Source organism: Dermacentor albipictus, chromosome 5 (assembly GCF_038994185.2).
Source record: "Dermacentor albipictus isolate Rhodes 1998 colony chromosome 5, USDA_Dalb.pri_finalv2, whole genome shotgun sequence".
Classification (NCBI taxonomy): Eukaryota; Metazoa; Arthropoda; class Arachnida; order Ixodida; family Ixodidae; genus Dermacentor; species Dermacentor albipictus.
Window position 1 is genome coordinate 124179962 of NC_091825.1, and position 24813 is coordinate 124204774.

At 47.1% G+C, this 24813-nt stretch overlaps 1 protein-coding gene across 1 annotated transcript; it reads left to right on the forward strand.

Moving 5' to 3' along the window:
* Nucleotides 1–608: 608 nt before the first annotated feature.
* On the forward strand, nt 609–24612 carry LOC139060062 (solute carrier organic anion transporter family member 74D-like). The gene is made up of 9 exons (XM_070538846.1): nt 609–2005; nt 6068–6154; nt 10236–10421; nt 12800–12964; nt 15062–15257; nt 15976–16129; nt 19215–19390; nt 21682–21746; nt 22827–24612. The coding sequence occupies exons 1-9, from the start codon at nt 1354–1356 to the stop codon at nt 23159–23161; spliced, it is 2016 nt and encodes a 671-aa protein (XP_070394947.1). The 5' UTR covers nt 609–1353; the 3' UTR covers nt 23162–24612.
* Nucleotides 24613–24813: the final 201 nt, after the last annotated feature.

A 24813-nucleotide genomic window follows, 5' to 3' on the forward strand; every position in this document is an offset into this window, starting at 1 on the left:
GAGGCCGTCGTTTTGCATTGGATATGTGTGTGCTGAAGGTGACGATGGTGACTACGACAGCACAGTAACACTCGTTGCAGAAACATGACAAAAGACAGTCCTAGGCGCGTGTATTGAGGTTTAAGCGCTGCCGTCAAGTCGTTACACATCGACGTTCTATCGAACACGCAGTAAATAATGCAAGATGCTCTCAGAGCGTGCCAAGCCTACGATCTGATTATGAGGCTCGTTGTAGTGAGGTACTCCAGAAATTTGAATCACCTGGGGTTCTTTAAAGGCGCACGTTAAAGAACCCCAGATGGTCTAAATTTCCGGAGTGCCCCACTACGGCGGGCCTCATAATCAGATAGTGGATTTGGCACGTAAAACCCCATAAATTAATCAATTAAAGCTTTAATTGAAACAGGCAGACCGCCTGCTGTCTTGAGGCTACTCACATTTGCGTTGCTAAAGCTGTGCGTATTATTACGTTGTCATTAACCGTGCGTATTCGTTGCTTATCTTTAGCATTTCTTTTTCCGACATCCAGAACACGCACTCTTTATCGCCTCCGTCGCGTCCACTCCAGACTGATGTGCGATAAGGTGCATTGCTCTACGTAAGCTGCACGCCGGGGCACAGTCTCGGTCTAGAACCAACCTGTGGAACGCGTCGATGCATCAGGACTTCGGGTGTGTCACGCTTTGCATCTAGGTTCGCAACAGTGTACTTAACATGTGCGACAAAACGTAAGACTTAACACTTCGAACGTTACGCTTACGTCACGCTAGGTGTGTGGTTCCGCCGCAAAGCACATTTGCGCGTATAAGATTGTGTGATCGCAGCCGCTTCCTGGTCTCCCCCTTCCCCCCTCCCCCTTTCTTTTTCTCTCGCTGAGTAGTTGCTATTGTCCGGTTCAGCGTAGGCGGCGAAGCTTCTGTAGTTGGCTAAACGATCTTGTCTTGATATGATAGTTCAGCATTTTGTTTTTGAAAGCGCCAGCTGATTTTCTAATCTTTCAAGAATTTCTGCGCAACCTGTGGAACGTCGTCGCGCATGAGGCTGGAAAAGCTTGATAACCACCGACAAGTCAGAACAAGCCCACCGACGCTGTTTTGGCGCCCTAAAGCGATTCTGTTTCTCCGACTATAAATTTCGGGCGATTTCACGAAGTAGCCTCACTGTTTGAGTGGACTTGCGAGCATCGACCTGTAAGAAATTATTCTGCACTTCCGGGATCCTTAGTTCTCAACTAGGAAGTAATTTCTTACACTGGCCACCATATCTACAGAATTCGTTTCAACGTATGACTCCGTTAGTTTGTACAAGTGAGCCGCCACGCATCGTTCGCCAGAGAAAACGTGGAAATCGAATATGACCAGCGGAGACGAAGCAGAAACGAGACCCATGCGGACGCATGTTCGCGACTTCCAGTGCGGCCTCGGTTCGTGGCGTCCCAAGTGGCTGCAAACGTTCGCGTCGCCGAGGTGCCTGTTCTTCTTCCTCAACCTGCTGGCGATGTGTCAGTCGGCCTACAAGGCCTACACCATGGGAGTCCTGTCGACGCTGGAGCGCCGGTTCAGCCTGTCCTCCAAGTCGATCGCCATCATCCTCGTCGCCGAAAGCATCAGCCCCGTGTTCTTCGACATTCCGCTGGGCTACGTCGCCAGCTGGATCAGCCGGCCGAAGCTTCTCTCGCTGGGCATGATGGTGGTCGGGTGCAGTTCCTTGGCCGTGGCCCTGCCTTACGTCATCTTCGGGCCGGCGACCCACCTGCTCGCCGGCGAAGGCGAGCGCGGACAGCCGGCGGACTTTGCCAGCCTCGAGTTCTGCGGTGCTGCTGGAGGCGGCGGTGGGGTGAACGTGAGTCCCGACTGCACGACCCAGATAGCGGAGAGTTACCTGCCGTTCATAATTCTGTTCGTGGCATCCTTCTTGAACGGATTCGGTCAGAGCGTCCTCCATGTAGCCGGGAGCAGCTACATTGACGACAGCGTCAAGAAAAAGAGCTCACCGTTGTACTTCGGTAAGTCCTGCGCCTGCTGGTTTGGATCGTTTACTCTGTCCGAAGGCTGTGCTGAAGGTTATCCTGAGAAACGCCTGACTCTGACTGGTGATTTTACAGCAGCAATGCATGCATCGATAAGACTTCGGCTGTGAGCACTGTTGTATCTGTGAACTTGTACTCAGTCCGCTCCTCGTCGCTAGCAAACAGAGCTGTTGTCCTCACGTTGAGGCTGCCGGTGCAGTACGTAGACTCAACTTTTTCTCTCTCAGTTACTGAATAATGTGTACAAGGCAGGGCACAGGCTCTTCAAAAAACGTTTGCGACGCGCATGAACTCGCAGGCCCGCTATGTAGACATGGAACTGTTTTCTCGTATGAAGCTCGCAATTACCGAAGTGTCAACCTGCAATCCAGCGCTTGGCAAAAGAGTAGGCATAATAGAACGTCTTTGTGGGCACTGCGGACTTATTTCCTCGGTTTCTAGTTTGTGCTGTTTCCGTCTGTCCGACTAATTGCTTCGATATCCGGTCCTTTGAAACATCTAGGTTACATATAGGGCTCTGAAAAGGATGTCATGTTTTATTTGTGCACGTTGTTAGAATGGATAGGCTTGCCTATCTTCTAGCCATAAATCAAAAGAAAATAATAATAAGAATAAGAATGAGAAAACTCTACCACGGTAATCTCTATGACCGATAGTCGCATGTGGTCATGTGAAACCGTGTAGATCTTTATTATGTGTGTGAGAATATTCGGAACTTCTAAAAAGTCGAATAATCACTATTCGTCAATACGTATCTATTTCGAATAGCTTTCGTATGTTTTAAAACGTCCACTGTGCACAATTAAACATAAGGTGTGAGAAAAAGTACTGTAACATTCGTGATGGATTGGCACAATATAGGGCTATGCAGTGATAATTCGAGCTCTCCAAAGAATTGTGTATGCGAACAAACAGCTTATTTGCTCCCGATGCTACATTCCTGCTTTTAACAAACGCTTCACGGCGTGCAGTGTAATGATACAAACTCGCTAACGTTTTTTTTTATGAATACTAGGATGTGAAGATCTTTTTATATCAACTGTGAAAATGGCAGTTCATTGTTCGAAAACTATTAGGAAAATGTTCGATATTCGATCCAATTAGGTTCTGGCACTATTCGATTCGCATTCGATTTGGTCTCAAAAATTATTATTCGCGCACCCCTAGTTTTTATGTATGATGCCATATGACAAATTATTCTGTAATACAGCTCACGTGGAACCACTTAGCACAGTCGTTGGCTCATCACTGCTGAGTCTTTTTCTTCTATAAGAAGAGGGGGGGGGGAGGGGGGGTACAACGTATAACAGGATGCATTACGCTTGATGGCGGATAGCATGTGCTGCAATACTTCTGCAAATTTTGTAGACCACCCGTGCTGGAAATACTATCCTCTATCGTGCCTGAATTTTCCCGGTCCGTCGTGCGAGAGGTGTACCGAGGCACTAGGCTCTTTTCCCTATCTCTTTGATTAGCACCATCCAGACACTATCTGGGCACACGAAGTAGACGTTATGTAATGTTGTCAACAACCTACCTGTGCTGTCTGGTCTTGTGCTGTTGTTGTTTTTTCAGTGTGAAGCTCCACGGTAAAATGTAAATGTACAACTTTATTCCAGTTGTCACGTAGCATTGACGGTATTGGATTACTTATATTCTGTAGGCCCCCGTGAGGGAAAAAGATACAGAAAACTCTATGTACTGAATCCACAGCTGTAGGAGTGACACTAGCCCAGAAAAAGGTCGCTTTTCTGCTAGTACACGCGCTTATTCTTCAGTGCTGTTGGGCAGTGCCTTTTGTTTGAAATTTCTAACGTCATCAAAGTGAGAATATTAATACTTAACTTGACGATAATAAATTCACCGTAACGTTATGGCCGGACACTCCTATGTAGTCATGTAATGCTGCAATCTAGTGCGCAAAAGAGGTTTAGCGCATTAATCAAGCGGCATGATTTTGCGCATCGCCGGGTCTATATACATTTGCAGGCAAGTGTATATATAGAACGCTCAATCAGACATTCGCTTGCTACATGGCCGGTACTCACGATTTGTCGTTGGCCGTGGCAATGTGTCCGAGCTTTTGTTCTCCGCCTTTCAAGATGTGCTATATATGACTCCCTTTGCACCGAAGCTACAAAGAAAAGAAATATCGACGCCGCATGGGCTCTCGAGTGCTATCGCCGTTCGTATGTTTTGTCGTGGACGAACAAAGGGAAAAGCAGCCTTTGTTACGCCTCTTGTTCCTCTTTAGCTCGATGTAGACGGGTGACTTTGGTTGAGTCAACCGACCGACAGGAAAAGTTAAGCGGCTGTTGCTCAGGTTCGACGTAAACGGGAATGGCCTTATCGAGCGGTTGCGGTCAGTGTGTATATTGGTGAGAGCAGAAGGCCACACGGAAGCGGCAAACACATAGCACTATAATCTTAGCGAAGCAATGATGCTGTTGACTATTCTCGCCCAGCCGAAACATCATACAGGGTTATTGGACTACATCGGTGGCGTCGTGGGGTGGTTCAGCGCATGACGTATAAGGTCTTGAGGTGTGTCATATAAAGAAAATGTCCCCTGTCCGAAGTGTTCCACGCTTGCGTCTGCCTGGCCTGCCCGTCATCAATTTTGGACTGGCACAAAGCCGGACAGCGAAAAGCACACAGGGATGTGAAGTTTGGAACGGGACCGACACGGCGATATTGAGCGATGCACGGACAATGCACTTCACTATTCGCTGTTGCAGTGTCTGTATGAAACGTATCTCCGTGCTTACCTATGCAATTTCATTGCCACATTGTGTCACGTAGCAACCTTGGTGGATAAAAATTTAAAAAACGCAAATACAAAGAAACATATAGCGTAGGATAGAATGGGATGTAGATATGACGGTAGAATTCTGATGCACCCTCATCTGCTTTTACCTGAATAGTTACGGGCAATGACTCCAAATATCCTGGCATAAAGTTGTGTGTGTGTGTGTGTGTGTGTGTGTGTGTGTGTGTGCGTGTGCGTGTGCGTGTGCGTGTGCGTGTGCGTGTGCGTGTGTGTGTGTGTGTGTGTGTGTGTGTGTGTGTGTGTGTGTGTGTGTGTGTGTGTGTGTGTGTGCAATATTACTCAGGGAATTAAATAGGGCTTGGCATACGCTTTCGCTGTGATGTTTATATGAACTGAATAATGAGGTTTTCATACTTATATGTTCAGTTGCAGCGAAAGTTTGACCTTAGAGAAGCAGTTATTCTCTTTCTCCAGCGACTTCTTGGGCTTCGCATTTTAATAACGCGAGAGCTGTACCGAGAAATAAACGGACAAGTGAAAAAAAGAAGGAAGCCGCGGAAATTCTGTCCCTTCATTGCCTAACAGCATCTACAACTTGGTCAGCAATCAGCTTCTCCTATGTCGTTTGTATTGTCATCGCCAAGCGTAACTTTGTATACCTAATCGCTTTGGAATTGAAAACGGGCAGTAAAGGCCTACAAAGAGTAAGACAAATTATCACTTCGTTCGATCAAATCCCTCTAACTTCCATCGTTTGTCCGATGACACTGGCTGCGATATCAAGTCAAATGTCTCCTGCGTCCAGTACAGACTTAGGCTACGAAAACTCCACTTGAGGAAACTATTTTCATACCGGTTACCCTGCTCGTTCGTGCGCGCAGCCATTAAATTACTGCTGTTGCACAGGAAACTACCGCGGTTGTTACCACGGATGGCTTACCGTGGCTGTAAACGTTACGTAGAAAGTCGCGGCAAGTGATAGACACGGCTAAAGCTTGTGTGAGAAGCGTCGATCGTTTCTTATCTTATCATTTTTATTATTATTGCTATGTGAAAAAGAGTAGCCGTTGCCGTTAAGCCGTGACTAAATTTCTCTCCTTTATTTTCATTTTAGTTAAACAAAATGTTATTACGCGTAGGGTGTCGACGAACTAAGTGTTATAATTGCTAGAATACTACACGCTTGCGAAGCACTTTGTATGGGACCGTCGCTTTTTCAGGGCATGATGAACATCACTTCGTTTTTTTTTCTTTGGTTCTTTATGCAGGAGCAAGCTTCGCTCTCAGATCCATTGGACCTGCACTGGGTTTTCTCGGTGCCAGTCTGAGCCTCTCTATTTATGAAGACCCTTTCCGTAAGTCTGTACACCAACGCTATGTCAACGTATTTTTCTGTGCGCCATCTTTTGTTTCTGGTCTCACTTCAGAGAGAGAGAGAGAGGCTGCGAGATCTGAACCGACAAATGCAACCGAGGCCGGGATAATGCAATTATTTTATTCCGATGCTATATCTCTTCGCGCTTCGTGAGTGGTCAGAGCAACGCCCCCCCCCCCCCCCCTCCCCTCCTCCTTCACCAACGGGAACAGCAGGCCGTCAACATTGGAGGATATGAAAGAAATAGAATCGAACGAGAGGAATCCCTCCATTTTACAGGCGCTATTTACTTTCGTGGAGGAGCACTGCAGTTCTGGTCTGGAAATTAAGCAAGCAAAGATGTATCTTCGTTATATATTGATACACATTGCTTCGGTACATCTACAGTTTGCGCACACAGGCTGACGTACGGACTTAAAGGAACATGCCTACTGGGATATATTTAGCAGCGTTCAGGAATTCTCTGTACGCCGTCCCACTAAGGCCGTGCCATGCGGTGCAGTCAAGGCCTGCCAATCTGGTTTGTCCAATCACGACAGCCAGCGACATAACCGACAGCCGAAGCGCCGACAGTTCAGGGAAAATAGAGCGCTTGGTCGCGCATGATATATGTTACTGGCCAATAGGTTCAGCATGATAAAGTGCAGCGCGCTCCATCGAGCTATACGTATTCATTCGTTCTCGGATGCGATTACCATGGCGCACCACTTCTGATCGACCTCGGCGCGCGCAAATTTAAAGACCATGCCACGTCTTTTTTTTTCTTCTTTTTTTTTGCAAGGCCAAGGCCACGAGAAAGGCCATGTTCGTTTGTATTGGGGCTTCACTTTGTCGCTTGATTAAGCATGGGTAAATCGGCTCGTGTAAGGACGGGAAAAAGAAAGAATGCACGGAGGACAATTGCCGACCTTACACGCCCTGATTTAACCATCATGTTTCATTAAGTCAGCAACCAACTGGCCCATCTAAGTCTCTTAATGCACTTTGTCAGTGTGGACATCTTTTTTTAGCTCTTGTGCTTTTCCTTATAGCGATTATGTCTTTTTTTTTCACAGTGTTTGACAACCTCAATGAGACAAGCTATGCAGTCGTAGTGGTCGTGACGCGTAAGGCTGAGCCGATAAACGTGATTATCGGGGTGTTCGTTATGATGTTTGCAATACACATACTTGTGCTTGTTGTCCGAGCACGGCCTAGACGTGCAGCGAAAGGAGTAGTATTGTTTCACGCTATGGAGGTCAACTGGCTTCCTGCGTTGCAATCACAGGTGCCCTTTGGTGCCAAACGTCAAAGACAAAAGAAGACGAATGATGGTGTTATCGTGTTTTGCTTTTTCCGCCTTTAATAGTTGTTCATTCAGACGCAGTTATGACTTGAGATATGATTTGAGATATTATGTTCCATGCTTCCTTTCACGATGCTCTTGCTGCGCTTGAGCTCGTCACGCGGTTCCTTAATGGCGGTGCTCGATCCGAACTTGTCATTTATAATCTGCTAAGGCTACAATTAAGGACTCTAAAGAAATAAATATTGCGGCATTACATGCGAAAACCACGAGTTGATTGTGAGGCACGTCGTAGTCGAGGGGTGGGGGGGGGGGGGGGGCAGCGGAATGAGTTTGACCACCCCAGGTTCCTTAACGTGTACCCAGTTCACGGTATGCACGAGCGTTATTTCATTCCGTCCCCATCGCGACGCGGCTGTCACGGCCGGAGTCGAACCGGCGACCTCGCGCTGAGCACCGCAACGCTTTATATCCACTGGCGGCTACTGCGGCGGGTAATCGAGGGCACGCCGTTCTCAATCGAGTAGCGGCTGCGCTTCAAGTGATCGAATGAGTAAACACGAATGTACGTATGCTTCACTAAGGTAAAAAAGTATAACGAATGCCAGGTAAGTGCAATGGCTGCTCGCCAGCTTGGCGCCCCGGTCACCCTGTAGCCTAAGGCGCATGGGCATTCGCATTATGCCAGCTGTTTCTTTGTAAAAGAAACTCTGATATCTAGCTCCATACTGTTTTTGCAGATAGGCTAAGGCATTCACAATATGCCAGCTGTTTCTTTTGTAAAGAAACTCTGATATCTAGCTCCATACCGCTTTTGTGGATAGACTATATACGTGCCTAGGCAGACATTAGCAGCAAAAAAGAAAGTTTCAACGATAATTTTTATTGATTAAATATGCAAATATTTGTAAAATTTGTAACATTTCACGTGTTGTAATTGCGAAGTCGGAGCCAGGCAGTAGTGAAACCATGTCTGCTTAACAGAAATTTCTTAACTATAGCGCCGCTTCCGGGATGCGCATCCCCAAAATCTGCTTAGAAAAATCTCTTGCGTTTCCGGTTAAGCTCGTTCCGAACTGTTAGGTGCACGCTTCTGGGAAACTGTTAACTGGAACGTCCACGTATTTCGTAGCGCACTTTAAGGTCGCATATCGTGAAAGTGGTGCTGCATATAGGGTTTCCGCTGCGCGGACACGACTTCACTATACTCGCCGGCTTCAGCTTCGCACTTACATAATCTGACCTGAAAGCAATAATTACAAAGTTTATCAGCACATTTCGCTCAATTTGCGAAGTTCTCTGAAATGCGCCTTGCTGGTAATGTCCGCCTGGCCACCCGCAACACACTCAGCCGAAGTTTTCTTGCAGAGATCGCCATGCTTCGGAGCTTTCTTCTATAGTTTCCGTGTTATGTGCTCTCTCTATCTCTTCTCCCCATCTTTCATACCCCTCATCCCGGTCCCATGTGTAGAGTAGCAAACTGGTTAAACCGGTTAAGAGATCGCCATGCTTTGGAGCTTTCTTCGATAGTTTCCGTGTTATGTGTTTTCTCTATCTCTTCTCCCCATCTTTCATCCCCCTCATCCCGGTCCCATGTGTAGAGTAGCAAACTGGTTAAGCCGGTTCAGAGATCGCCATGCTTCGGAGCTTTCTTCTATAGTTTCCGTGTTATGTGCTCTCTCTATCTCTTCTCCCCATCTTTCATCCCCCTCATCCCGGTCCCATGTGTAGAGAAGCAAACTGGTTAAGCTGGTTAAGAGATCGCCATGCTTCGGAGCTTTCTTCTATAGTTTCCGTGTTATGTGCTCTCTCTATCTCTTCTCCCCATCTTTCATCCCCCTCATCCCGGTCCCATGTGTAGAGTAGCAAACTGGTTAAGCCGGTTCAGAGATCGCCATGCTTCGGAGCTTTCTTCTATAGTTTCCGTGTTATGTGCTCTCTCTATCTCTTCTCCCCATCTTTCATCCCCCTCATCCCGGTCCCATGTGTAGAGAAGCAAACTGGTTAAGCTGGTTAAGAGATCGCCATGCTTCGGAGCTTTCTTCTATAGTTTCCGTGTTATGTGCTCTCTCTATCTCTTCTCCCCATCTTTCATCCCTGCCATCCCGGTCCCATGTGTAGAGTAACAAACTGGTTAAGCCGGTTAAGAGATCGCCATGCTTCGGAGCTTTCTTCTAGTTTTCGTGTTATATGTAACAAACTGGTTAAGCCGGTTAAGAGATCGCCATGCTTCGGAGCTTTCTTCTAGTTTTCGTGTTATATGCTCTCTCTATCTCTTCTCCCCATCTTTCATCCCCCTCATCCCGGTCCCATGTGTAGAGTAGCAAACTGGTTAAGCCGGTTAAGAGATCGCTATGCTTCGGAGCTTTCTTCTATAGTTTCCATGTTATGTGCTCTCTCTATCTCTTCTCCCCATCTTTCAGCCCCCCTCCCCCCCCCCCCCATCCCGCTGCCATGTGTAGAGTAGCAAACCGGTTAAGCTAAACTGGTGAACCTCCCTGTTTTTCCTTCTCCACTTTTTCCTTCCTTCCTTTCCGCATTCCAAAAACGTTTTCGGGCAGATGTATGTGTAAAGCGTAATCTGAGCTTTAGTGAAAGTAAACTACGGCTGGAACTTGTCGATCGGTGCGTTTCTGTGTTTCTTCCGTGTACATTGTTGTCGCGCCTCTGGAACTGCCGAAAGTATTTCTGCGAAGTTTTAAAAGTTATGTGTATGATAGGACCTCCTATAGCTTAAGGTTCTTGACCTGGTGATTGCGCATATGCCTCGACGCAGTGAGTCCCGACATTCCGACGACGGACCCGCGATGGATAGGTTGCTGGTGGCTGGGCTACGTGTTCTGGGGCTGCCTGCTGCTCCTGGCCAGCGTACCGGTGCTGCTGTTCCCCAAGGTGATGCCGGCCCGGCTGCCCGACCCGCCGCTGGTTTTCAAGAAACGCGCCGATTCCAGCCACCTGTCGGGTCAGTCTCTCGCCACTGTTCCTATGGTGACCTGCGCGTGCAGTCGGGAATATATATCTAACGTGTTCTGAACAAGTGAAACGACAAGCATGCGGTTAATATGATTTTCAAGGGCCACCCTTAACGATAGTTTGGACCAAATAACGAAACCGCGTTTCAGATAGCGTATATATGCGGTGATCTCCGTGCATGATTTTAGGGTTGAAGTACAAGCGAGTGCGTCGCTAAAAGCTCGCAAAAATTACGTTTTTGATACTGAAGCTAAAAAAATGTAAAAGAAAGACAACAACGGATGTGGCTATTGCCACTGGCCTGAAGTGAACCCGCCGTGGTTGCTCAGTGGCTATGGTGTTGGGCTGCTGAGCACGAGGTCGCGGGATCGAATCCCGGCCACGGCGGCCGCATTTCGATGGGGGCGAAGTGCGAAAACACCCGTGTGCTTAGATTTAGGTGCACGTTAAAGAACCCCAGGTGGTCAAAATTTCCGGAGTCCCCCACTACGGCGTGCCTCATAATCAGAAAGTGGTTTTAGCACGTAAAACCCCACATATTATTATTATTATTGGCCTGAAGTGATGCCGAGCTCAGTACTTGAGAACCAGCACTGCTCATCGCATGACCTCCGAGATGAGGGGATGCCCGCAGTGCAACAGGCGATGGTCTGGGATTTACGTCACACGCGCTAATCAACACGCTTCGCCCGCTAAGTGCTGTTCAAAGGCTGTTAATGAGAAAATTAAGCACTTAACAGCTCTGCAGCTTTCACAAGATTGGTTCTGTAGCATGGGGCGCAATGTCCCCGTGGAATGTGCGTGCGCCTCTCTGGATAATCTAGCTCAAGCAGTAGAATTATGTTTTCTGCAATAGATAGTTCTTAAAAACTCCAAAAAGCTTAGAAATTATCATATTGGATATGCTACTCTTTCTACATGGTGAAATTTCGTTGCGGTTGCCCTTTAAGTGACAAGTATTAACAGTGAACTAAGTGGGCATTCGCTTGCAAGGGGGGGGGGGGGCATTATTATTATCTTTTTGTATCAATGCGCTCACAGCGGCTGCCCTATAGTTTGGCCATCCTCCAGTGGAGAGGGAGTGTTCTTAACTATGACTGAAGTGCTTAGCTTAGCTAAAAGCTTGGAATAGTACACCAGATGAACACAACAAAGAACAAAAATGTGTGAAAATCAAAGAAAGAAGTACACAAATATGCAAGCAGAAACGTACACACAGATTCGGGACATTTTATAGACGCGAACCGCGATGAAGTTTACAGTGGCTGGTTGAGATCTGTGCACCGCAAGGTCTTAAGGAGCGATGCAGATTGGCACGCAGATTGGGATTTGGGCTATAGGCAGAGTACTGCCATGGTGCAAAGATGTTCCGCAGCTGAAGACATGCGCGCATGTCTTGGCGTATGTTCAAAGGTGTCTTTAACGTTGTTCTTGGGGTTTGAAGCCACTGCAAATGCAGGTTACATGGTCGAATGGTCGATGTCTTCGTCAACATTGCATCTGTAAAATAATCTTGAATAAGTGTTTACCTGCCGTAAAAGCTTCTCGGAGTCCAGAAATTGCGGAAAGATTAAATATAGTTCACGGCCATACCATGAAGTTTGCAATTGAGGAGTAAATAAATATATTTTTTTTCGATTCAACCTTGTAATTCCAGGCTGATTGCACAGGCCGCGAAGTGTTCGAGCTCTTTCTCAGTTTTCGTTTTCCGTGAACGTCCGTGAACGTCCGTGAACATGTGAATATTCAGGGAGAAGTTGACAAGCTTGAGACAGCGCAACCTACTCTTTTCGCGTTGTGCTAGCTGTAGCAACCGAATTTGTTTTCACGAACGATTACCCGTGACTTGTGGATTCCAACAGAGCTTGCGAATGTATACAACGTCGCTTTCTCCTTGTAATTTTTAATCTCGTGGGAAATGTTTCTTTTTTCATAGATGCTGCATGGGCTGTTGACGTCTTGAACAAGAATTTTGAGTGTTTCGAGTCACGTTACTCACCTGTTACGCAAGGCTACTGGCACGTTTATCGTTAATTTCGGGTCGGATAATATGACCATGCTCAACAGTGCCAGAATGCATCCTTGTGTCTTAAGAACTTCTTTATTTGAACATCGGATAATTCGAACCAGTTTAGCCTATTAGGTCAAGGTCGAATCAACTAAAGTCCACTGTATTTGCGTGCAACTGTTCAGCACAGAGTAGAACGTCCACCGCATTAATTTCTTTATGTGTGTGTTAGTGTACTATTTCGGGCAGCTCTATTCTCCCTTCGAGTTTGTTTTCTAAATATTTAGCTGAATTGCCTTGTTCTTTGACATTTCCGGAGTTTGTTTGTCACGTGATCCGTTTTTTTTTTTCGTCTGTAGAGATCGGCAAGTCGCTGTCCCGGCTGCTGCGCAAGCGCGTCTACGTACTCCAGCTGTTCGTGTCGATGCTGATGGTGAGCGGACTGCAAGGCTACACAATGTTCTCGGCCAAGTACATGGAGGTGCAGTTCCGAAACTCGGCGGCCCGAGCGAGCGCGTTCGCTGGTGAGTCGCCGACGCTAAGCCTGCAGAGACCAGGCACTGATCAGAAGGCAGATGAGCTGATAACGAGACATTTCGTCACAACAATCTTGTGCATGCCTCCACGATCTTCGAGAAAGAAATGGCTGGAAAGGGGTGGCACACTACGCATACAGACAGACGCACGCATGAATTCCAGAGAAGAAAGAGCAACCAGCTTCGAAAGCTGGCTGTCTTTTATCTTCTCTGTGCGTTGGGTTTCTCGCTGGTTTTTCTTCAGTGAAGAAAGAGCAATGAGATGACTATGCACGAATGCACGACATCCGCTCAAGTTGCATTGTGTAATGGCGTTATATTATAAGCAACAACAAAAGACAACCCGATTCGTTCAGATGACAATATAATTGAAGCATTTGTATTTATATTAACTCTGGCAGTGGGGCACACAACATGCTGTTACCTTTAGGGCGCGAGTAATGCCGATCAGGCATGTGCACAAGCAAGCACGCGCACCATTGTGAACGCGTGGTGTGGCTTCATCCTTGGCCTACTCAATCTGCAATGTTTGAAAGGTCGCCTCAGTCGTCGCGTTTAGTATCAAGCGTAACGTGCTTTCTGGTCGACCTTGCTGTCTCTCATGTCAGTCCTATCGACCATACAATCTTGTTTTACGACTAGCCAATGCGCGTTAAACAAAGCACCAGATTTATAGTGGTGTTGCACAGACTAAGATTATCTGTTGACGAAGCATTGCGATTCTAGTTTTCGTTTGCAGCTGGCGAGCTTGTTACGTTTCTATCTCGAGCGAAGTTGTATTGTTCGCTACATCTTATCGCGCCATTTGTTATGTGAGCACAGCCGAACGCCGAGAACACGCTACCGCAACCACGCCCATTCAGCGCGCCGGAGAGCAATGTATGGTGTACGCAGCTGCTGTTGATTGCGCACTGAGCTCGCCTGCACAAGCAGGGTTCTTGTCAGCACGAATAGCGGCCGTGTCAAAAGGCTATCGAAAAACCGGTCGTCCGGGTCAATATCTAGTTCTTGAAAAAAAAAGAAACACTGACCTTGACTTGCACGAGCGTGCCGGGGTGCATAGAGTGCACGCATTAACTCAATTGTTGTCTGTACACTTCTGCTTTCTTTTCTCACCTCGCGCTGCCAGCTCTCCCGCAACGCAATAGCTTTTAACATCATTTCTTTTTCCACCAGTCCTGCTGCATGTTGCGCAAGTCAGCTGGCCTAGCTTTGGAACGCGCTAGGATTCTCTACGACATAAGTTAGAGAAGAGGCCGCTGGGGGGCATCGCCTTGACAAAATGCTGCCTTAATTTCACCACATTTGCCTTTCTACTAGCAACTTTTACATTCTCGGCAATGAAGGTTCCCGAGAATGTAATGGTAGCCCATCTCGGGAACTTCACACATACATCTAATGGCATGTGCCTTAAAGCACTTCAGTTCAATTAGTAAATATTAGTGAAGAACACAAACCAAGCAAAATTGTGCCGAATACTCTGGTGAGGTCCTTCGGACGAGATACTGCTGTGGCTAAGCACGGACACACGAAGTTCGAGTATGACTCAGGTTAGCACACAGACTGTGAGAAAGAGATGCATGGCGAGTAAGAAAATGCATGGATTTTATTGTATTTCTGCAGTTCCTGACGGCATCAAACTTGAAGCGCCCATTGTTGATCACGCTGATCATTGTGTAATGCATGTGATGAATTTGAATCCTTATTTTTTTTGCTTCCACATCCACGTCCCTACGTGTACGGTAGACAAATGGGCAACGCCTGCCAACAGCAGTTCGTGCGCAGGCAGCATCGTAATTAGTGCGCCAGTACGTCTATGCTCGTTAGCTTTCTCGTGTCAAGCTAGAGTACAATACACGTGTTCTGAATATAGTCTACAATAGTTTCTACGCTTGTCGCTCAGGTTTCAAAACATGTTTTTTCGGACCACGTCGGCACCGTACTAAGTGCGGACTGGGCAAACCGATTTGTACTCAATTTCTTTTTCTGTCGTTTCCAATCCCTGAGCTGTTTTCCATTTTTTTTGTTCGCCATGTTGTGTTGCCAGTGATGCTCTTCTGTAGCATGCCCTTCGATCTCTTCAAGGGCTGGTATCATCCGTGTTCAACACTGCGAGTTTCCTGGTCTCCGGTTTGCTGATACACCGCCTGAGGCCGGCACCCCGGGTGCTGGCCTGGTACAACGTGGTCGTCATCTTCGCCGCCTCCTGCGGCTTTGCTGTGGCGATGCTCGTCAAGTGCGAGTACGGTACCATGCCAGGAGTTTCTCTCGTCCAGGGAAAGTGAGTGCGCGCTTTTTGTTGGTGAATGTGCGAGTGTCTTTGGAGGCTGAAATTCGGTCGGTGCTAATTAATGGAAACGAAGAAAACTTAATTTTCTTGATTTTGTGAGCCTCCCGAAACGAGTGTGCTGCTTTCCAAGCGTGATTCGGTAGAGCGAACAAATTTGGCGTCGATTCTGCTGCCCCCATCGGCACGAGACACAAACTGCTAAGCTCACACATCTATCTATATTCTGTAAAAGCAGCTGTGGGAGTATTTATTTTTCGTACAGTGAGTTCGAAATAAATGCAAGCACACTGCCCGTCTTCTTGCTTGCTACGGTTGGTAAAGGAATGCTTAGGATCAGAAATAGCAGCATTCTTTGTGCTTGCAGAAACTGCTTAGCAACATCCATTAACATTGCTTCAGCCAGCCACGTGGTCACGAAATAGGACGCAATCCCCGAGTACAGTCGTGCGCGGTGTGGTAGGGTATGTCGGTGCCTGATTCATGTTTGCATCCTCGAACTTCGGCTTGGTTGTCGTGAAATTAAAACGAGCTGACCCCCAAAGGTTACTCTTATCTGTATCATAACCAAACCAAAAAATTAGGTATTCATAACCAAACCAAACAATTAAGTATTAAATAATAAGGATAAATTTCTCGTGTATTGAGAAAAAGAAATGTGAATAGGGCTGGGGCAATTTACTAAACCGTCAGCCCGAAATTTTGTTTCCAGGCTTGACCTGTACAACCAGTGCAACGACCAGTGTGACTGCACTCTGCAGAGCTACCAGCCTGTGTGCGAACCTGTCGGGGGCACCGTGTACTTTTCGCCTTGCTTTGCCGGCTGCCAAATGCCGGCCGCCGAGTTCGGAGCCAACATCACTAAGGTAATTTTGATTATCGATCTACAGAACTTGGCTCAGAAGCACCTACATATATGAGGCAAATTCTGGGTTTCTACATATATGCAGTCCGCATACCTCTACGTGTCTTCGAAAAAAACTCAAGGGATCTAGCCAGGTGAACCTATGAAACGATAATGATGTAATAATAAAGCCGGAGTAACATAACGCTAATGATGTAATAATGTCGGAGTAACAGTGAGGTGATGCAAGTTTTATTGGCGATGAAGTCGTGCTTGAGAAAGGCGGCCCATAATAGGCAACAACGCGGCCATGCCTCTCAATTTCGCAGAGAAAGTTATCACAGATAAGCAGCTGTGAACGTTATTTGCACAAGGCACCATATGCTTTTGGTGATAACAGCAAAGCTGGAACAGAGTGGACGCGTGCCAGAAGAATTTTTGGATTTTGACCGGGAGTTATTCAGCGAAACCAAACACCCCAGTGCTGACGACATTACGAAAAACGATATTCCGCTTTGCGCCAGAAGCCACGCGCACTGTAACAGCTAGGAATATATGTCAGGAGAGGTGTAAGTGCATATCTGCAGATTCGCCCCGTTGAGGACTGATAAGCACAGTTTGAGCTTGCGCATATTCTCCACATAAGTACTTGCCGATATCATTAATTGTCCATAGCAGTCGACGTCCTTGTTCAGCATCTGCTGTGCAGTTCCGCTGAGAGGTCCTCAAGGATTGCCGTGCGTTTGACGTAGAAGTGAAGAGGTGCACGTTATTTCCGGAGATAGGGACTCGAGGGTTCTCGCTTGCTTTGCACAGCGAGCGTGGTGTCAAAGGTATTGAGCCAACCGTGTTCACTACCGTCTATTCCCTCATGGAGCGTCGCAATTTCAATCAACCCTGTGCACAACCACGACCACGCAGGCCACTATGCCGGCAGCCACATCGGCCAGGATGGTTTTTCGGCGATCTGCTCTTTTTCTGAGGAGATCGCGTGAGAGGAGGCGGGCTGCAGTGCACGCCTCATACATGACGCGTTTCGGCGGTGGCTCGAGTTTGTCACGAACGGCTGCAAAAGAAAACGTGCTTTCGCCGTCAAGTGCACGTGCCGTTTCCCGCATCTGTTCCACGCGAACGCCGCGGGCCTATTAGCTCTGCTGTAGGGTTCCTTGATATCCTCCTCGCCCGCCGCTCTGTAGGGAGCGGAGCGAGGAGGAGATCGAGGCACTCTACTGCACCGCATAGCGACAGCGAGCGCCTTCGGCCCTGCTTGCAGACTTCGAGCTCCTCGGCTGTGGCTGTGGATGCGTTCTGCCTGAATGTTGTTTTCGCCGAGCCGGGTGTGCTTGTAGCATGCAATATTGCGCTGGCCACCGTTGCCATTGCTTCGCATTTCGCGCGAAACTGCAACTCTTTATTCGCCATGGCAACAATCCGGTCGCACAGAACACGTGACACTAAAACATTGCCGGTCGCTCGGCACTTTTTCGGAACTTAGCTGGCCTCACCTTCATCATAAGGCATATATGAAGCTCGATGTTCTCAGTCCTGAAGTTAAGAAGATAGCGCATTCCTATGGCAACGTGCTGTAGGCATCTGCCCTTATATGGGACTAGTTTACGAAACATGGATGACCACACGGCCTTAGGCGTGCGTGCCTATTTTACACTGAACCGAGTGCTTAGGACGCTCAGCTATCAAGTTTGTGCCAATAACGGTTCACGCAGCAATGTCTGGCGCGGGAAGAAGGAATAGTAATAATGCTCAACACGTACAAAGTTACCACGGGCTCTCAACTTCTTTATCTCTCAAAAGCCCAATTGCTAACTCATCCTACAACCACTGATTTCTCGCATACATTGTTCTTTTCATTCACTTTTCTCAACTGTCCGGGTAATGACAGGAGGGCATGGACGACTGCGACGTCACACGTTCTGGTCACATGTCTCTGCGGGGCATGCATGCGTTGACAGTTTCGGGCACTCCAGAAATTCGAGAGGGACGAAAGTGCTAAACCGCGAATGAAAGGTTTGAATAAAAACAAGCAGCTCTTCCGTCACTACCGGGAAAACCACAGGCCCTCTCTTTTTGAAGCGAGCCCAAGGTCAAGGAGTGACACTTTTCGCAGCCCTCAGCTGCTAGCTCACGCCACGTTGGCACGCGATCTTTTCGATGGGGAGTACCCCTACAAGGTTTCAAAGGTTACAAAGCCTGAGGAAGCACTGCTGTAAGAAAAACTCCCCTTTTCTCCTCCTCCCCTTCACGCGCACACACACAAAAAAAAGTGCTTATCGTCTATCAAGCGGTATTTGTTTTTGATGTTTTCAGTGCACAGCGAGATAAAGAGAAATAAATTGAAAGAAAGGGAGGTTAACGAAGAGGGAATGTCCGGCTTGCTAGCCTGCACTGAGGGAGGCAGGATAAAAGGCAAAGAAATTAGTGAGGGAACGATACCACAGGGGCGAAGCAAACACACGCGCAAAGTCATAAGAACGCCGCTGTGTCGTAGACGTTCGCACAGGGCGAAGGAAGCGCACCGTCCTAACTTATGCCCATGTTTATAAGTAGCGTACTGCGCGTGAAACATGAAATACTTTGTAACTCGGTGGGCTCAATCAGTTCCTTACGTGATGGTGAAGGAATGGAGACAAAACTGGAGAAGCGTACTTTTTATCAACTCATTTGCTTTATTTCTCATTCTTACACGAATTGTGCAGAAAGCTGTTGGACACGTATATCCAAAGGCTAGTGTGGGCCCATAGTCAATGTACATATATTAGGAGTTACAAAGTTTAGTACATATCTACTTCCTAGTGATAAAATCTAAAACGATTAAGCGATCACATACACACATGCAACTAACAATATTTGCACTCGTTTCTGCCTATCAATGCAATCAGTGCACAGGATGCAGCACGTCTGCCCTGCCCGGTGTTGCATTCCTGGACGCCGTACTTCACTTGCCATCAGTGTCTCTTTATTCATTTATTGTTGCTATAACAGGAGGAGGGGCAATTTTTGTTTGATCGCGCAAGGTGAAACACTGTTAGTCAGCATACTCTTGGACTTGAAGTTCTTAACGAAGGAATCGCGATGCTTTTTTTTTTCAGCTTACTAACTGCGAGTGCCTGAAAACGTTCGACGACAGCGACTTCTTCTCGGGCAACGCCGTGGTGGGCTTCTGCAAGGGAACCTGTCCCATGTTTGTGCAGTTCATCATTATAGTCTCACTCATCCAATTCATGGGCGTGTCCACGTCCGTGAGCCACACGCTCTTCATGCTGCGGTAAGCACCGATGCGATGCCTTAAGCGTTTTTCGAAGGTGCGGTGCTGTTTGCCAACAAGGACGGAACGCAATGGCATTATGCGAGAAATTTTAAGAGGCAGACACATTAATCGCTAATGTGATTTTCTCTAGTTTCTATCTGTCTGTACATCGTCAAATATATGGAACGATGGACCTGGACGTCAGTGTGATTGAAGCTGCTCCTATACCGCAGTTTGCCGCAATGTTTGTCTGCTTTGATATTACCAGGATGCGTTTAGAGTTTAATGCGAACGTTGTGTAAAGATAGAGAGAGAGGGATGTAAGGAAAGCAGGAACGTTAACCAGTCAAGAATCCGGTTGGCTACCCTAGCCTGAGGGAAGGGAGAAGGGAGAGAGAGAGAGAGGGAAGTGGCTGCAGTGGCTAAGACGTGAAATCGCAAAAAAGTTTGTAGCTTTCCAATTGTTATGCAATGGGGAAATGTTGGCTAGGAGGCCTTGCGTGAAAATGCACTTCATTACCATCGGAAACAAAGGAATAAATGGAAATAGAAAGAAGGGCACTTAACCAGAACAGCATAGAGTTCGCTGGGTGCACTGCTATCAGGATGGGTAAACGCGGTGAAGAAAAGTTGGAGAGAGTCAAGAAAATTGAAACGGAAAGGCCTTGCATAGATTTGCGCAAACAAAGAGCCACGTCGCGCAGAATACTACGATCATTTGTTTACTTCCGTTTTTTTCACAGCATGAAGGAAAGTTTGTTGGTCAGTAGCGTTTCAAGCAACGGAGTGTTGAGGTGTAACTGGCGGTTTCCCGGCATTTTTTTTTTTGAAGTGGGCACAATTTATTTTCAGTTTTCTTTTCGAGGCAGCAAATATCAAAACACACCTCTAGCTTTTTTTGGTCTAGCAACATCTCGGTTCCAGAACTTGTAGTATGTGTGACAGAAGATCTTGCCGTGTAATCACGATGTGTAAGCGACCATTTCGAACGTTCGAGCATAGAAACAACGACGCAATACTCGCGACCGTCGCAAGAAAAAAAAGAGAAAGACCCACTTAAGAGTGAGGACTTCCTATTCACCCTTGAAATAAATAACTTGAGAGGGTGCAAACTCTTATCCTTAAGTGATGTGTGTCAACAGATGGGTGGCAATGTTGAAATGCCGCACCCTTCGGCTCAACCTAAATCTAGCATTCGCTCCAGGTCGAGGAGCACGTTATTCGCAACCTTTGTTAAACACTCACACTCGCACTTATGTTACGTAGCGTGCAGCACATGAGAGCTATTCTTGAAGCTGCATGGCTAGCCAACTCACGTCCGTGTATACTTTGGTGTCTGATACCATGCAATGAACCCTTATGCTCGGCAGTTGTCAGCACACTAATGCCGTAAAACTGTCCCCCACCCCCCTTGTACTGCGCTAGACGTACAGGGCTATACGTAGGTTGCCAAAGCTCCACAAAGTGCTAAATGATTCGCAGAGACGATGCTACGGTGCGTTTTTGTTTTCTGGTACTATGTAGACCGCGAGCATGTGATACTGTGCGTATACTCGCGTGCCTTCTGGCGTACGCATGTAGTATTACGCTATTAAACGCCAGTAAGAGGAAACAAAGTAGAACACCTCCTTGTGGATGAGGAATCAGAGCACCTAACCAGCATTAAAGCGCATCTTTTCTCCATCTTTCTCTTTTCAATATCTCAGTTGGGGTAGCATGGCAAGCCTGTCGCTAGGCTAACAACGCTTTGTTGAAATTGGCATCCGTGACCATAGCATACCCGGGTGCTCAACGCATTCTATCCCTAGGCCTAAACCTAAGCGTATATGAATGGATCGCACTATAACGTCACGCATACTGTCTTATGTGGAGACACAAATGCACTTTTTTAGTTTCTTGCAGGCGTTTCATACCGCCATGATAGTATACTGCGTGTCCCAGCTAGCGTTAGCCAAGATGTTCAGAAAAAAAAGGGTAGAGAGTCGGTGCAATATACAATTATACACCTATTGTGTTTGTTTTTCAGACCACTGACGACCGTAACACCTCAAGTCTTGCGACTGTATCTTGCATCGTGTTTAATTTTTTTTGTGTGTGTTTTCGCTAACAGCTTGGCTAACGTTAGCTTGGATAGCCTGCATATGTCGCGCTTCTTTGGCAAGGCAATATCGTGCGTCGTGCTTTCAAATCGCGTGTATTGTGGCGTCAGTGAGTTCCCTGGCACAGAGGTTGATGTCGATAATGCGGCGTTACTCATGCTTACTGGCGGCTGCTTAATTATCGTCATTTTCTCGTCCCTTTTAATCCAGGAGCATAAGCCCCAGCGACAAGACCATCGCTCTTGGACTGGCAAATGCGCTGGCGAATCTGCTCTGTAAGTGCTGCCTTCCTATATAATTACCGAACGCCGCAGTTGCGCAAATGCGATTCCAAAGACAGGTTATACTTGCCAGATTTCCTTGTGCGTACTGCACAGATCGCACTTTTTTTTTTGGCTCTTGACGCAAATAATCTTACCTTGCGTTCTACGTGTGTTCACGCGGAAGACCGGCATGTCATGGTTGCATAAATTGCCATGACGTTTCAAGTTTTATTCATCAAAAGCTGCTACCGCAATGTCGAAATGAGTGTCCTAGAGGATATATCTGTTATATTACCTTTCCCGCCACCTGTCTTTCTTTTCTTTACTCTAGAAATTAAACAGAAAGCTACTTGGTATTCGAGTCGATATCCGTGACTCGGGCTTTTCGAATATTTGTGTATTCCGAAACTTCGCCAATTCTTGAACCCTATTAAAACGCATGCACATCGGGCACATTTTCGTTGGAGCGAGTGGCATATAGGAGGTCCGTGTTAAAAGCGGGTTACTTTCAATCAATCAATCAATCAATCAATCAATCAATCAATCAATCAATCAATCAATCAATCAATCAATTTATTTATTTCCTTAAAGAAGGAGGAGTACGAGTCTAAAAGCTTGGACAGCTTGACGAGGTCCCGACCCCTTGTTAGTTGGCACAACAGCAAGATGACAGCCAGTCATACATGAGAAATGAAAAAAGCATCACAAAGCAACGGGTAATACAGAGTGAAACAAGACGGCAAGAAATAATCAACACACATAAACAACAGTGCGGAACAAAATTAGGAGCATAAGAAGGCATGGTCTAGTCTTGCAAATAAGTTGACAAAAACATTTAATGCGAGAGTTTCCGTTTCTGGAGGGGTCAAAATTTTGTCGATAAGTTTAACAGCGCAGGTAATGTATAAGATAAAGATTGCTCTTCATAAGAGGTTCTCGGGGTGTGCGCGAACCACATTTCTTTATGTCCGGTCTCTCGAATATTTGTATTCTCTCGAAGTTTTGCCAGATGAATTGTATCATCAATGCCAAAATTTCGCTATTAACAAATTCTGTTTCCGTTCCTCAAACTCTGTCTCGTGGTGACTGCAGCGTACATCCCTTACCCGCTCATCTACGGTGCCGTGATCGACGGGTCGTGCCAGGTGTGGGAAAGCACCTGCGGCACCAGCGGCAACTGTTGGCTCTACGACCTGGGACGGCTGCGGCATTCCTACTTGGGCACGTCGGCTGGCTTCCTCTTCGTGTCCGGTCTCTTCTCGATCGCCGTGGCGGCTGTGGCGGGTGATCTGAAGGACTTCTACGGAGAAACCTACCTACAGGTTCCAAACTTCGGTGCGCCGGACTGCGAGCCTCCCAGAAACGGCGTCACAAAGCAGAAAAATGCGGACGTCAAGCGAGGATCGAAGGGACTCATCCGCAACTGACCGCCGACGTCTGCCCAGAGGCCCTGCCGACTGTGACAGTTAGTGAACTGCCATGACATGAATTAGGATGACATGAACTGCGATAGCATGAACTGACAAGGGTGTTCATTTCGTGAACTGTCATGTCAAAGTACAGGGAACAAGGGCTATAATTGATTTTGCGCATCGGGAGGCTTCGGCCGAGGGCATTCCTGTGAGGATGACTGTGTATGGTGCGGAAATACCGGAGCCTAGACTTCTGTAGCTGCGCATTCTGTTCAAGGCACTGTCTAGGTAATCGTTTTCCATTTTCGGGACCGTTAACATTATATACCGGTGTCGTGGCTGGCGTTTTTACAAGCATGTTCATCATGCTGTCATGGCCATTCTTATCTTCCGACGAATGAGAATGGGCTTTTTCGTTTCCTGCACCATAAGCCTGACGCGGACGCTTGTGCGCTAGTTACGTGGATTTTCGCCAAATTCGGCCCACGTGCTACATGGATGTTGGAAATCGAGGTTTGCTTATGCATGCGTCCCACTGCACCGCGCAGGAGGGTGGCCCACGCTCGGGCGAAAGCGCGCTGCAGATTTCACTTAAAGCCATCACTGCTATCGCAGGCGTTTAAGTCAAAGCTTACGCGTTTCTCCTTTACTTTCTAGTCAAACCGATGCGTTAAATAGTTCGAACACTAGCGACTTAATCACCGCCGGTTCGGCAAGTCACAGCATGTTGCTTGCACATATAAATCACGCGCGAAAGCAAAGGCATGGGCGAAGTGTGTCATTATCGAATTCATTGATGTCGTGGCATCGGCATCCCTCTATAGCTGGCGCTGTTGTATATGTGACACAGGGAGTGGGCACCGTTCGGTGATTTTACTTGGTTAACCTGTGCCGTTCTTTAATGCAATGTGATTCCACGCTCCACAAAGCTACCATCTTACGGTAAGTAGAGACCTGCATACTTGGCAAGCGAAGCGGATAAGAAATCGCAGTCGGCGGTCTACAAAAAAAAAAAAAAAACGCTGCCCATGCGGTCACCGGCCCTTTCTACCGCGGCCTGTACGGCGATAGCATGGCGTTCAAGACTGGTTTCCATCCACTGTGAGTGATTCCTGCTGATATCGGCTGATCCTGCTGTTCTGCCGAACCGTCATGCGGAGAAATCTGTATATGACATAATTTTTCTATGTTTGGTGACGTTTGCGAAAGTAACGCAGTTACGAGGGCCGTGCTCGGCATACATATTTGTTGCCGGGTTAGTTTGATTGAATGTGGCTTATTTGCTGTTTATTGTGATGATATTCGAAAGCCTTCGTGAGCATTGCGTGCCGATGCTGCAGTAGCACATGCTACGATTGTTTTTTTTTTCTGTTGACCTGTGATGCAGACCTACTTAATAAAAGAACGCGCCAACGGCTGAGATTAGCCGAAACAGAATACAAGAGTAAACTGTTTATTTCTCAGAACCTGCAGCCTCTAGTGTATCCTCCCAGATTTCTTCCCCGGCATTTCGCCTGCCAGCCGTACCTATTGGTGGAACAAAGAAAGGAGGAAAATTTGCTCGTTAGTGTTGATTGAATAACGAGATACAAATCTCAACGAACCCTTCCAGAGTGGTGTCGTGGCGTCAGAGTTGTTTCCGTAAATACTAAAATACATCATATTCC

Bases quoted from the DNA above. Each gene is read 5' to 3' on its own strand.
- LOC139060062 (XM_070538846.1), top strand. From the start codon at position 1,354: ATGACCAGCGGAGACGAAGCAGAAACGAGACCCATGCGGACGCATGTT. The intron at 2,006-6,067 runs GTAAGTCCTGCG...TTCTTTATGCAG, and splicing joins GAGCTCACCGTTGTACTTCG to GAGCAAGCTTCGCTCTCAGA. The intron at 10,422-12,799 runs GTCAGTCTCTCG...TTTCGTCTGTAG, and splicing joins CGATTCCAGCCACCTGTCGG to AGATCGGCAAGTCGCTGTCC.